Source organism: Aethalodelphis obliquidens, unplaced genomic scaffold (genome assembly GCF_003676395.1).
Source record: "Aethalodelphis obliquidens isolate GAN/ISIS:26980383/991018 unplaced genomic scaffold, ASM367639v1 scaffold36, whole genome shotgun sequence".
NCBI lineage: Eukaryota > Metazoa > Chordata > Mammalia > Artiodactyla > Delphinidae > Aethalodelphis > Aethalodelphis obliquidens.
The window spans coordinates 9,267,425-9,281,813 of record NW_020837980.1 but is presented as its reverse complement, the minus strand read 5'-3'; the positions used below and the strand labels follow the sequence as shown (position 1 = coordinate 9,281,813).

Below are 14,389 nucleotides of genomic sequence, written 5' to 3'. Positions count from 1 at the left end.
AGATATTTATATTTTATAAATATGGCACCCTATCTTATTTGGCATTCATAAGTGAAGATTTGGTTATATGTAATATTTGCTTATGTGAAACATATCTTTCCTCCATTTATAAATATTTATTTCCTCCATTTATAAAGGGCACCCTCTTACCTGGCTTACTGTAGAAGGCAAAACTAAATTACTTAAAAAAAAATCCTGCCACATTTGCTAGTTTAACAGGTTTAGCTCAGTTTGATAAGATCAATTACTTTTATTTTCTAGGGATTATCTGAATTAAATCACTCATTGCTACTCTAATAAGGAGAGAGAGAGGAAGAAGGCACCTTTTAGTCTACATAGTAGTCAACTGTCAGGATCTCAGAATCTCTCTCTCTCTCTCTCTCTCTCTCTCTCTCTCTCTCTCACACACACACACATCCTCATTTTTACTCCCTACAAGATTGAGAAAATGCCATAACCTATCTGAATTCTTGTGATAATCATAAGAAATGACTTCTACAAAGTACCAACCACTTAATAAGCAATGGGCTGCTTCTTCTTACTAGTATAGTACAAGGTACAAAATGATTTTACAAATCACATACAGCACTAGGGAATGTTGGTTGTCTATTTTCGATGGCTCCCATAGCATCTATTTTAATCTCTTGAGAAAATTACTGTCTTACTTATTTTTACATCCACTACACACTGGATAATGCGCCCTCATTCATTCATACAGTCATACATTGAGTAAATATTTCTGAGTTCTCATCATATGTCAAGAAGATTTACAGGTTCTTTGGATACAGCAGTGATCAAGACAGATAAAATCCTTGACCCCCATAGACTTGTTGCTAGGTGTGCATTTGTGGTCGCAAGGGTACAGCAAGAACTAAATAAATACAAGGGGTGAGAGTGCTGTAAGACAAGTCTGCAGGAAAAGAGCTCAGAGGCAGCTGGAGGAGGCAGGAGCGCCTCCAGCTCTCAGAGACGGCCTCCCCGAGGAGGACGGCACTGGAAGAGATGGCTGGCTGAAGTGAGGCTCTGAGGTATGGGAGGAGGTGAAGAAAGCATTCCAGGCCACAAGAATGACAAGTACAAGTGCTCTGATGCTAGAACAGTGTCGGCATATTCTTGGCAACCAGAAAAGATGGGTTTCTAGCGTGGAAGGAATGAGGGAGGAAGTTAGAGGTTGGTGCAATCAAGTATAGCCCAACAGACTAAGGTAAGAAGAGTGAATTCATTTTAAATGACATGATTTTGAGTATGGTTACAGCACAATTAAATTTAAAAGATTACTCTAGCAGCTACGTGAAAAACCTAGTTAGCAGGTCAACAGAGGAAGTAGGATGACCCCTTTGGTTAGGGAGCCTACAACAGCAGGCTAGGTGAGAAGTGATGGTGACATAGACTAGAGTGATCATGGAAGAAGTTGCTCAACTGATAGACTTTGAGGATAAAAGCCAATTCCGATGGATTAGTTGTGAGACATAAGAGAGTGAGAGGATACAAAGACAGCTCCTAGGTCTTTGGCAACAGTAACTAGGCAAGTGGTATCATATTCACAGATGGATAAATCAGGAAAGAATGAGTTTGGGGGAGATGATCACAGGTTCTGTTTGGAAAATGTGAAATTTGAGGTGCATATTAGTTATGCATTTAAACAGGCTGAGTAGACAGCTGGGTATTAGACTTTGAGGTCCAGGTGAGAGACAGAGGCTCTCAAGATAAATTCTGGAGTATTATCCATAGGATGGTATACAAAGACTTTAGATGGGATCATTTAGGAAATAAGTGGAGATAAAGAAGTCAGAGGATGGAAAATAAACGCAAGTTAGCTTTTTAAGGACAGGAAAGAACCTACCAAATGAGACTGAGAATGGGAAAGAAAAGCAGACTGTGGTCTTTTGGAGGCCAACCAAAGAGTGTTACAAGAAAGTGGGAGTGGTCAACTTTATTGAATGCTGCTGTGAGCTCCAGTATAATAAAGACTGAGAATTAAGCACTTCTAGAATATTCACTGAAAAAGAAACATCTTCAGTTTTCCTTTTGTTTCTCCTTCAAGGGAAAACTGGGGACCATTCTGGTATCATAAAGGTATCTTGTGTTCTATTTACCTCTCCTTTCTCATTTTTTTTAACTGTTAATCTTTCTTTTCTGAAGAAAAGAGCCAAATAAACACGCACACACAGAGTAAAAAGTCAATCAGTTTCTCGCTGCCTGTAAATTACATAAAAATTTACCAACTCTTAAGTAGAAATTAGTACTCTGGCTAGAGAGCTCTTCGAAGGAAATTTGCCATGTGCTAGGGACGTCTGGAATGTATGTCTTGACTCATGATATAATTACTCTTCGTAGAATTAATTCATTTTATGTTAACACTGTTAATTTCACTGGCATCTAATTTTCTACCTATTTGTCAACTCTCTTCAAAGATAGGAGATAGAAATTCTTTCTAAAGACTCTGTGAGCACTTCCTGCTACCACATTTATTTACCACACTAACTGTATAAATTAAGGTGAAATAACAGAAGTTCATTTAGGCCAACATATTGACTTTTGACCTATATTCTCCAAACCTGTTATTGATAACTTGCTTTGTTTTGTTTCCCACTATTTGATAATTACATTCCCAGGTTTCATCTAAGCACTGATGGATTCTGCTTTGTTAACTGGTAAGACATGAACTGTAGAGCCTCAGTGAAGAACAACGTTCAGCTTTTTCCACAGGTAATGATGTTTGGTAAAGGTGGCAAAGTCATGGGAAATGCTGCTCTCGGTCTGCTTTCCGGGCCAGTCTCGGTGATTCCATAATGACCACACTGGATTAAATGAAACCAGGGTTCACTTCAAAAATCATACTGCAAAGATTGGAGAAAGAAAAAACACAGAAATGGCACAGAAACTGGATGACAGAAAAAGGAAAACAACATGAAAGATTGAGATTCCACATAAAAAAATGAGGAAAAGGAAATGACCTCCTTCCTTGAAATGCATTGTTTATGTCTTTACTGAGGAGCCCAAGTCAGGATGAATGAATTACAGAACCAGGATTACAGCTTCCAAAAACTGTAGTCAGTGTCACTTCAACAGAATCATCAACTATAGCTGTTATTTCAACGAGGGTCTCAATAATGATACTAAAAAGTTTAAAATATCAAGGTCATTGTCTAAAATTATATATAAACTCATACCGTTTAACAAATTTAACAAAAAGGGGAAAACGATGGTGAAATTCTCCATATCTATGTCCCTTGTCCCCACTATTTTCCCACCAGAGAAACTAAAAAATATATTCTATGTTATACAGATCTTAGAACTGCATATTTTGGTTTTGGAGCCTCGAGCTTCACCTTCACCTTTCATCATCTTTACGAGGACTCCTTTGTTCCCAGATGCTGTTTACTGTTCTGAATATTGTCTCCTATCTAAAAAGAAAGAATTTTTTTTAAATGATGTTCTGATTTACATTTCCAAGATAGACTGACCATGTGCATATATCTCAGTTCTTTCTGGAGACATCATTAAAACAATAAAAACAAATAATTTATAAGCCTATGTCACATAAGATAATTAAGAATAAAAGGCATGCACAGGCAAGAAATATGACCAAAGTTCTGGAAGATGAAAAGCAATTGTAGAGTGTTAGCTGATGAAAGTGGGTGAAACAGACTAGAGTATACACGCAGGGGGTTAAGTGAAAACAGGGCTTAATTTTTACTCAGAATCACCAGAAAGTCTTAGGACTTGAAATACTAGATATGAGAGAGAACAGGAGTTTAAGACCTGGGTTGAAAACAGTAGTATTATTTGAAAGTGGCTCTCGTCCTCTCCCCCAGCTACATCACACCCACTTCAACAGAAACTGAATAGTCTAAGGAAACTTACGATAGCTAGCGCATGATCATTGGAATCCCAGAACAAAGACCTTTCTGTACCCATATACAGGATTCATGTTATGTATGGCCAGCTTCCTGTTCTCGCTAAAGCAGTGCCCACCTGTTGATAAGTCTGATTCATAGTCAGAGCTCCCAGTCTACTTGTGCTTATCTCATTCTTAAATCCGGATGGGTAACCAATCATTTTCTAATTCCAGTAGAACTTCAAGCTGAAAGAGTAACATCAAGATAAACAAGGAGGTGAAAATGAGAGAAAAGATAATTTAAGGAAGTGAGAATTTAATTTTTTTGGTAACACCCTCAAACATGTATACCCTGAGATATTCAAGGAGAAATGATCCATTAAACAATAGGATAACCTGAAAAAAGAATTAGAGAAAAGAAGTTGCTCATGGAAATTAAAAAGGTAATTTCTCAAAGATCCAATTAAAAAATTTAGGAGATAAAAGTTTAGGCAATCCCCTAAAAATAAGAACCAAGAAACAGAAACAAAAAATATGAACATTAGGAAACATAGTTACTAACCCAGAAAATACAATGTCTGCCTAATAGGAGATCCAGAAAGAACTGTAAAATAAAGGATAAAATGGTCAAGAAAAAAAAGACAAGATAATTTTCCAGAGCAAAAGAACATTAACTTTAGAACAAAAGATTCATGGTGCTTACAAAATAATAAATGAAAAATATCAGAATATATGCTGATACTTTTCATTTATTGTGAAATGCCGCAGTAAACAGAAGATACTAAAAGCCTTCAGAAAGCAAAAATATTGGTCACACCAACAAAAACATCAGATCAATATCATATTTCTCACAGATGCGAGAAGATGATGAATCGATGGATTTGAAATAGAAGGGAAATGACTTCCAACTTACAATTTTATTTGCAGCCAAATTATCAATCAAGCAGAGGGGTAAAAAGGAGCCCCTCCTTTTTTTTCTAGGAAGTTTCTTGATGTGATTCTGGAGCAAAACAAGGAGATAAAGCAAGGAGGATAATATAGGACCTAGTGATTCTCTCGACCCTGGAGAACCATAAAGGGACATCCTAGAATGTCGGCAGGACTAACTAAACCAAATGAAAGCAGAAGAACAGAGGACTAGGGAGAAGGTGTCAAGGAAGGTCGGACTGTGGAGACCTGGTTTATTCTTGAGAATTTACGGAGATAATAAGGCAACTAATATGAGGAAGAAAGACTAATGAAAAGTCAGTTGGAAAGCTCAAACCCACACAGAAATGAAATACGGAGCACCTTATTTAGACTATGCAGGAAAAATATATAGACATATTGTAACCTAAAAATCATCTATTGATTTTCAGGATTAACCAACAGGTAAAGCACAACAGCTATGTGTGTATATATACACATACATATATACACACATGTATTATATATATTTAGAGTAAACACACAGATAACAGAAATTGGCAGCTGTGTGTGACAGAAGAGAGATGTCATCCTCATCCGACAAGGCAAGTGTTAAGAGACACTATTTATAGTTGATTGAGAAAAGAGATGTAAGTTAACTATTTAAAGTTTAAGAATATCTATTGGAAGGACTTAAATGACTTATGTCATTATATTACAGGTGAGGGAGGGGTATAGGGGAGGGTGCTGGACTGGCAATACCAGAACTAAGTTTCCAGTTTCCAAGTTAATGATATTTAAAGTTGATAAGTCAGAAACGGCACTATAATAATATTTGATATACAGAAGTATAATAAATACTAGAAGGCTATTAAAGAAAAACAGATTTTAAGGAAGTCTTTTCTGAGTGAAAAGATTGGGCACAGTACAGAGGACTGGGCTCGGATGGTTGCTTTCATTATTCTCTTGTACTCTTTTAGCCATCAGGTATGTGTTATATCAATACAAATTTAAAAATGTATATGCATATCAATCTATCTGTATCTCTATCTACAAAAGCAGGTTTGTCCAGACAGAGAAATCATATGAATGACTGAAATTCTATCATTAGGTAATCACCAGGAGACGTACGTAAAAAAAAAACAATGCTTAAAGGATTTTAAAGTGGCTCCCTCTGAGTAAAAGGACAGACCTGCAGTTATCACCACTGCTCTTTTAGGAGAGGACACCCATCTTCTCAACAGGAAGTTCTCCTTCCAGAAAGTACAGGAAGAGAGGAAAGTCATTTCGAAAGCTGGTACTTTGTATCTCCATATTTTCTCCTCTAATAATCTATCTGAATGTCAAGAACTATATCCTCCCAGTGGTGGTATATTGTATTTCATACAGAAAAACATTAGTCGGAGCTCAAGGAGTTAATGCATTTCCTTCTTAGGTTGAAATGCTACCTTAATTATATGGTGTTTATTCTTGGCATTTCCAGTTTCCTAAAGAGACAAGGTTACTTTGCAATCTCTTTGTGCTCATGTATATGTGTGGGGTCTTGTTGAGGGGGGTAAAATGCTTCCGACTTACCACATTCAGAGAAAGAAATCATAAATCAGCAGGTCAGTCAGGTACTATTATTTCACCTTTAACGCTATTATGTTTCCAATGCAATATTTCAATGGATTTCCTTCTGCATAATAATTTATCAAGAATTACCAAAACTCTTAATGAGCTCAGAGAACTTTGGCTCCAATAAAATGAAACCTTTATCACAAATTGGTTGAGCCCATGACTGCAACGTAATCATTCAACTGTATATAAGTCAAGATGTATTTTTACTTCGTAGGAATAAGTTCCCAGGGAAAGAAAACTCATTTTAAAACTTTGGCCATGAAGCCTTAAATGGCAGAATATTGGTGAAATAAAAATGACCAAGACTTGGGGAACTTGGAATCCAGCCATGGTTCCACAAGCAACAACTTATGTGACCTTGGGAAAATCTTCTAACCTTACTTGGTTTCACTTTACAAATGTCAAAATGAGAGATAGGTCTAAATAAAGGCTTTCTAAAAATCTGCCGTAGTTCTAAAATCATATAAATTTGGAAGAGTGAACTTACACTTTTCAGTGGCTACTGCCATGTATGTTATATATTTTTTTCCTAGAAATTCTCCTCTATGGAAATATTCATTAAATTGTCCATCATCAGAAAAACAGAAAAAAGCTTTTCAAATGACTTAGGCAAAAACTTTTACCATTGTGTGCTCATTACATGCCAGGGATGATGCCATTTAATCCTCAGACTAACCAGGTGTGACTTAGGTACTATAATTCCCATTTAATAGATGGGAATAATGAAACTCAGAAGGACTGAGCAATTTTCTCAAATTCACATAGCAGATGAGGTACAAAGATGCAGAAACTGAACATGAGTATGTCTAAATCCATAGAACCTGCTCTCTATCTTTTTGTTTAACCATTGAATACACTTAAGTTTCATACAGTTAAATATAATCCTGTAACACCTAAAGAATCAAGCTCTCTCCTACATACTACGGAATATACACTGCACAACTAAGAATACAAAGGAACAGAGATTTGTCCTTTGCTCAATCCTTAGCTCCAGACAGAATCAGTGACCCAAAGCTACTATTAGTCCTGCATGTGCTTACCTTATGAATCAGAAACAATGACGGGGGCTTATTAAATACCAATTCTTTGCCCCCAAGAGAACACAATGAACAATAGTTGGAAAAGTTTATCAGAAGAGGGGATGCAACAAATATGTAGCATCTCTTATGACAGTTTAAACACTGAGCTTCCAGTATGGGAATCATGAAATTATGCATTTGAAAAGAAGTACAATATCTTTAAATTCGCCCTTAAAAATATTTAAGTCAATTTCATATTAGAGCATGTTGTTGGATTGACCCTCTAAGATGCTAATAAGAACTTTAAATTCCATTAAGTATTATTGAAAAAGGGTAAGAAATTTAAAACTAGGACATGCTTCCCCTGGCCCCCCCAAACACACACCCAAAGCTACAGAAACCGTGTCCTATACAAAGCTTCAAGACAAAAAGAGAACTTGAGTCTTCAGGAACATTCAGTTTGTTGCCATGATGGACGCTGAATAGAGGTCACTCATTCATTTACTTTAAAGGGTTCTGGTAACAGTGAATCAGGTCAAGATGAACCACTCATCTAGGATTGTTACTGGAAACATAAACCATCTAACAGTATTAGAAATAGGCTGACTTATTATAAAAAAGTCAGGAAATAAAACTGCTGAAGATGGGCCCTATAGCACAAGCAATAGAGTAAAAGAAAAAAAAAGATTACCCTCAAAAAATCTAGAAGGGTATTTTTCTCTGAAATATTTACAAATTTCATCTTACGTATTAATGTGAATTAAAAGTTAACTAGATACAGTAAGTAAAAGTGCAAAGATGTTCTTTTTTTTAAGGACAATAAACAAAATCATTAAAGAAAAATATTGCTGAATAGTAGAAAAGGAAGACTAAACCTTCTTAGTGTTCCTAAAATTAAGGGTCTCATAAAGAAAGAGACAAATTCTTGAGGGAAGATGGGATGTTTCTGATATTATGCATGATTTTATTTGTAGAATGAACTGATTTATGATCTTGTAAAGAATGACAGAAAATTCTCTTAATTCTTCTTTTAATCCTCATGAGTTATGTGAATAAACTTGGAAGAAGGCTATAACTCTATGAAGTCTTTATAAAGAAATAATGTAGATTGAGGTTTCAACCCAATTAGAATCATGCAATTTTAGAGCCAAGGTTGCTTTTTAAAGAGATAAGAACAGTTCATAAAGAATTGACCCTAAGTGATTAAATAAACTGGCTAATTTGCCAATTCCTATGGCTTTTTTCTCTTTCGACAAATAACTGCAGAGTAAAACTTACCACCGTTCTTTTCATCTGGAGTTGAAAGAAAATAGAATTAACAGGTCAAGAGAAATTTTAAATAACCTGGGTCATTAGAATATGTGAATGTCTGTTCATACACACACGTATAAACTTGTTCATATGTTTTTAAACTTGAATGAAATATACTTCGAATGGAATAAAGATGACTAAATTAACCTCTCCTTTAAAGAGAGGAAAGAATGAGGAAAATGTTAGGGGACATCACCCTCCTGTCATTTAACACAGCTATCAAGTGTGAAAATTCGTTCTGCTCTCTTACCTATCAATCTAATCCATCTCACAGATCTGCTTAGACCATCTAACGTATTGCATAACTCCCAATATCTGAACCAAGTTAACGTCTTGTGTATTTATAGCTGAAAGAAAAATTTTAAATGTAGCCCTAACTGTGGACTAGTAACACTGCAGTCCACTATTATATCAAGAGAGGAACTAGAATGCATTGTTTTCTAAGGTCCAAAGGAACAATGGCACAAAACATCTAAAAAATGCAATCAGGATGAATAACGTAAGTGGTATGTTTTTTTCTACAAGGTCTTAAGGCTCCATATTTAAGAAAGAAAAAAAGTAGATCAAATTTAAAATACACTATATATTTTCAGATATCAAAGAAAATTTAATCTATGGTAAATTCTTATGTGAGCACTGATTACATATTGACAAAAATTCATTTCATAATATTTGTTATACATTTAATTTGCCTTCTACTATAGCAGATTTGATTTTTAATCTTCTCCCTCCTTGTCCTATGCTGACAAAGAAAAGGAGGAAGTAGAAAGAAGAAAAGGGAGAGAAAAAATTCTATAAAGGAAATATGGTTAAAGATTTATGTGGGGACCAAAAAGGATCTCTTCTATGTTTTTAATCTTCTGTTTCTACATATGTCCCTACATCAGTGCTTCCCATATCTCTCAATAGACTAATTTAAATATATTGTGATTTTCGTAACTATTAAGTGTTTGTTAGACAGCTCCAAATTAACAATTTATAAAATATACTTTAGAACTATGATTTCAGTTAATGAATATACTAGAAGCTGTGAAAATTAATTCCTTTCAGACTGTCACTCTTGCTCGGTATTTATTTTTTGCCTGAAACATTCCCAGGCTTTTTTTTAAAAATAATAGCGTGATGGGTTTTGACTCCGTCGTTATCATTTATATGTACTAACACTAGAAAAGAGGACAAATACACAGATATAGTATCTCAGCATCTTTTAATGTTTCCCCCAAATTACTGTCAGTGTGACATTATTTCCTTTAGGGACTACTGGATTTTTTTTGGTCTACCCCGTGAACTAGTGGAGGCCAGCAGCATAACATTTTGATCAAATAGAAATTCTAAGCTTTTAAAATTCTCATACTCAGCAAAATTTCAACTAACAGTCAGAAAACTTTGCTTCTGATCCTGGTTCTACCTGTAACTAGTCATGTGATCTTGGGCAAGTTATTAAACTTGGCTCCAGCTCGCTGGAATACAGTTTCTATAGTCATGTCATTTCTAGAATAGTTTAAGGTACTTCATTTAAAAAATGCTCTGCCTTATAAAGTACAACGCTCCATGCTCTGGAGCAAGAAATCCTCCAATTTCAACATTTTGTTATTATGACAGAGCTTTAAATCCACATTATGAACGCAGTGGTCATAACTGTGGAATAATTGCAAAACAAGTAAGTACTGAAGGTGTTGCACAATTTATATGGTCAGAAAACACAGCTGATTGAGCCTTCTACATATTTATAATACGGGTTTACATACATTTTTGCAATTCTATTTAACAAAAGACTATCTCAATCTCATAAAAATTATAAACACTTAAAACCATTGGTACCCTCATCAAATCACAGTGAAACGAAGTGACTTGCAAAGGACCACACCACTCACTATGGAATTGTATCTGATTTATAATGAGAAATTGCCATAATAATTCTATTATCTTTGGTTTTCAATAATCAAAAACATTTTAAGTGTAGATAACCTCGTACCATCAACTAAAATTACATTCAAAGGCAGCATGCTTAGGCTAAACATGAAACCCGAAAAACAGTTTTAAACCATTGAATGAATAACCACACTCCAGATATGGACAGACAGATAATATCACATTAGAAATATGCTGTTCGTAATTAAGGAAGGCACGGAGTCTTGGTTGGAACATTTCACTGATGTTTCTCTGTCTCACTGAAACTGTGCTCATTAAAATCTCAGGTAGAATAAGAATGAGTAAACCTTGACTGGGCTATATAACCCACAGTAAAGAAATTAAGTGTAGCTGACCCAGTTAGATAAAATGGGATAAACTTTTTTGGCAAATAAGTCTAAACATGATAAACATGTGGATGAAATAATTTTGACATGTTTGCTTCTGTCATTTATATTTACACTTAAGAAAATATATTGGATTCTCAAGATACAGCTTCAAGAGAATGATGAATTTCTCCCCAGATAAGCTGACTGCAAATCTAACAGTTGATTTCCGATGGATGATGTCCCGTAAGGTTGGAGTCATTGCTCCATGAACTAGTGTCCTCTTCTTGCTAGTCATAGCAAGTATGTATTGAGTACTTACTATGTGCCTTGACACTACGCTAAAGCTCTCCATCCATGATTTTATTAAATCCTCCTAAATACTCTACGAAATGAGTGCTTTCAGAAAGGGAATTTTCAGAAAGGGAAACAAATTTTGGCAAAACGCATGCCACAAGCAAGTGGTAGAGACAGGCTATCCCTGGCAGCTTTGCTTCTCATCATTGCAAATTTCCACAGAAGAAAAATATGGAGGTTATAGAGCCCTCAGTCTTCGTTTCTCCACGCAGTATGAAGGGTGAAATTCGACTTGAACACCAAATCGTTACCCTCCCTCACTTCCACCTTGATCACACGTGGCTCTCGAGCCTACTGTAAAAAGTTCTCCCTGCCACCAACGTCTAACTGAAAACCTTTCTGCTTTGGTTCCCCTGCACCTACCCCATTAAGAACATTTCCAGGCACATATTAAACATTAAAGAATAGAGAAAATGAAACCTTTCTCTACAATAATTTCCTTTCCGTGTAGGATAAAAATTACCATCAGCTTGCCTCCCCTAAAACATCGCGACACAGTCGGGCCTGTGACAGAGCCACCGTGTGCAAGATTCTCATGGCACGTGGGTGACACGTCATGATCAGGCTGAAAATAACTTTTATTTTGGAGCTCATTTCAGTCAGGTCACCTGAAAATGAAAAACAAAATCTATTTCTTAATTGGAAGTCCATATGAAATTATGATTTCTGACCTGGATCTGTTGCTGAAGCAAATTGATTTTGTGTTGTTGCTGCAGAAGCTGCTGCTGTTGTCTTGCAATCTGCGGAGAAATGGCACATGAAAAATTTAAGAGTATATTACAGTCCCAGGGGGAAATTACCAATGTTCTGTGTCTCAAAGTTTGATGTGACACTGATTAAGCTTATGAAGATAGATGTGCCTGCGCCCCTACAGGACCAGCAATTCATCCTTAAGTAGGATCAGACAAGATATTTAGACTTAGGAACAGTTATGCTTCTTTTGGAAAACGAAGCTTAAGACACAACCACAGTGGTCCAATCCAGTGTGAAATGCTGGAGTTTCCAAAATCCCTCTTCCTGGCGGTATGTTAAGGAGGTACTACCTCTGACGTTTTCAGCCCTTGGAAAAGAAAGAGAATATTTCACAAACAGGAGGGTGTGTGCCAAAGAGTTCAGAGCAGGACAAGGTACTGTAAGATGCTCTATTCCTTAGTGAGGTTCTGGTATGCTTTTGTGTCTTGGTAAACACTGTCATTTCTGCCTCTCACAAACTGACTGCCGAGTCCTCAACACATTCAATTCTGGTCTCTACTAACAGGATTCTTAATAAAGTCACCAGTCACTTCCAATTTTTTAAATTCTGAAGTGTTTTCTCGTCCTCACTGCTTGACTTTTCATCAGAATTCAATACTCAAACGCTCTCCCTTGATCCTGAACTTTCTCCCTTGGCTTCTATGACATCACATTTTCCCTGTTTTGCTCCTACCTCTGAGTCTGATTCTTCTCAGTTACTGTCAATGGCTCTCTCCCGTCACACAATGTTGTAGGCTCATTTTAGACTCTATTCCTTTCCCTCTATACCTACATCCACATGTATGCCAAGTGATTACAAATTTGTTTCTCTAGCCTGGATCTTTGCTTTAAGCTTTGCTTTAAGCTTTGTTAATCAACAACATTCTCAAAGGCACTACAAATTCAACAGATTCAAAACTAAACTCAGGAATTAGCCCTCAGTGTGTTCATCCTAAGTGTTAAGCCAGACGAGCACAACTGCCCCCTGTTTTTCGCTCTCATAACATCCTCTACCTACTTGATACTATACCACACGCTATGATGTTATATTTATTTTTGTTTTTGCTTTAATTAACAGGTTTCTGTCTCCTTGGTAGAAATTCATAAATACGGTGAAGTTAGGGGTCACATAGATTTTGCTCTCACCATTCACGCAAAGCCTGATGCAAAAAGAGTACAGAGTGAACACTTGATGAAGAGGGCATGAGTGAAGAGACAAGAAGAAAATTCTAAACACTTCATGAGATAGGGCAGGAAACCTTCTCACAAGAATGTAACTTCTCATGAAACTTATAGCTGCCTTACAAATACGCTCTAATTCTTATTCTCAATGCTATGGTCACTATCGTTTTCATTAGGAAAGTATGTCCCTTAACCTCTGTATCAGAAAGCAAAAAATTCAGGAAAAAATTTATGCAGAGTCCATTACTATGAATGAAAGTAAAGAACCTATATGATGAGGTTGGATCTACATGGCTGCACAATGAACTTTTTATTTCCCCTATGTACGCTGGTAAAATTATAATTATTTTAATGCTTTTGTTTTATCTTAGGAATACAGCCTAAAGAAATTCCTTTTTCTCTCTTTGAAGAAAAGTCGGAAAGGAAAAGGTAGAAAACGAAATACCACTCTCTTCCTTAAGTCCAGTTCTTTCCTCCCACATATCAATATTTCAGCTGATATTTAAATCTTTTTATAAGTGCCTTAAGATTTTATTAAGAAACTAACCACCTCATAGCCCTCCACACTTCCTCCTGTTCTAAGTCACTGCTGCCTCTTGCCTGGATTGCTGTGATAGCGTCCTATCTTCTCTTTCTGCCTCTGCCCTCGCTCCCTGCAGCCTACTATAAACCAGCACCAAGAGAGATCCTTTTAAAATATAAGTTGTGTTGTGTTATTCCTCTTTTCAAAACCCTCTGTCTCGCTCAGAGTAAAAGCCAGTTTCCATAAGATGCCTGCAAGGCCCTGTATGAGCTGGCCTCCTGCTATCTCTCTGACGTCCTCTCTCTCTCTTCCCTTTGCCACTCCGCTTTCCTGTCTGTTGAACACACCAAGGGTACTCCTATTTCCCGAGGGTACTCCTGCCTCTGGGCCTTTGCACTTGCTTTCCCCTCCATCTGGAACACTCTTTTCCTAGATAACTGCATTGGTCACTCCCTCACCTCCTACAAGTCTCTGCTCAGCTGTTACCCTATCAATGAGGCCTTCCCTGAGCAGTCTTTTTTTTTTTTTTTTTTTTGGCTGCGTTTGGTCTTCATTGCTGCGCATGGGCTTTCTCTAGTTGTGGCGAGCGGGGGCTACCCTTTGTTGCAGTGCGTGGGCTTCTCATTGCGGTGGCTTCTCTTGTCGCAGAGCATGGGCTCTA

The 14,389-nt window shown here is 36.7% G+C and overlaps 1 protein-coding gene across 1 annotated transcript in view; it reads right to left on the bottom strand.

Moving 5' to 3' along the window:
• The window catches only part of SOX5 (SRY-box transcription factor 5), a 399,232-nt gene that overhangs the window by 191,460 nt on the left and 193,383 nt on the right, over positions 1-14,389 (bottom strand). The window contains exon 6 of the mRNA XM_027129433.1: positions 11,963-12,031. Coding sequence (XP_026985234.1) covers positions 11,963-12,031 — 69 coding nt within the window. The remainder of the gene's footprint in view (positions 1-11,962; positions 12,032-14,389) is intronic.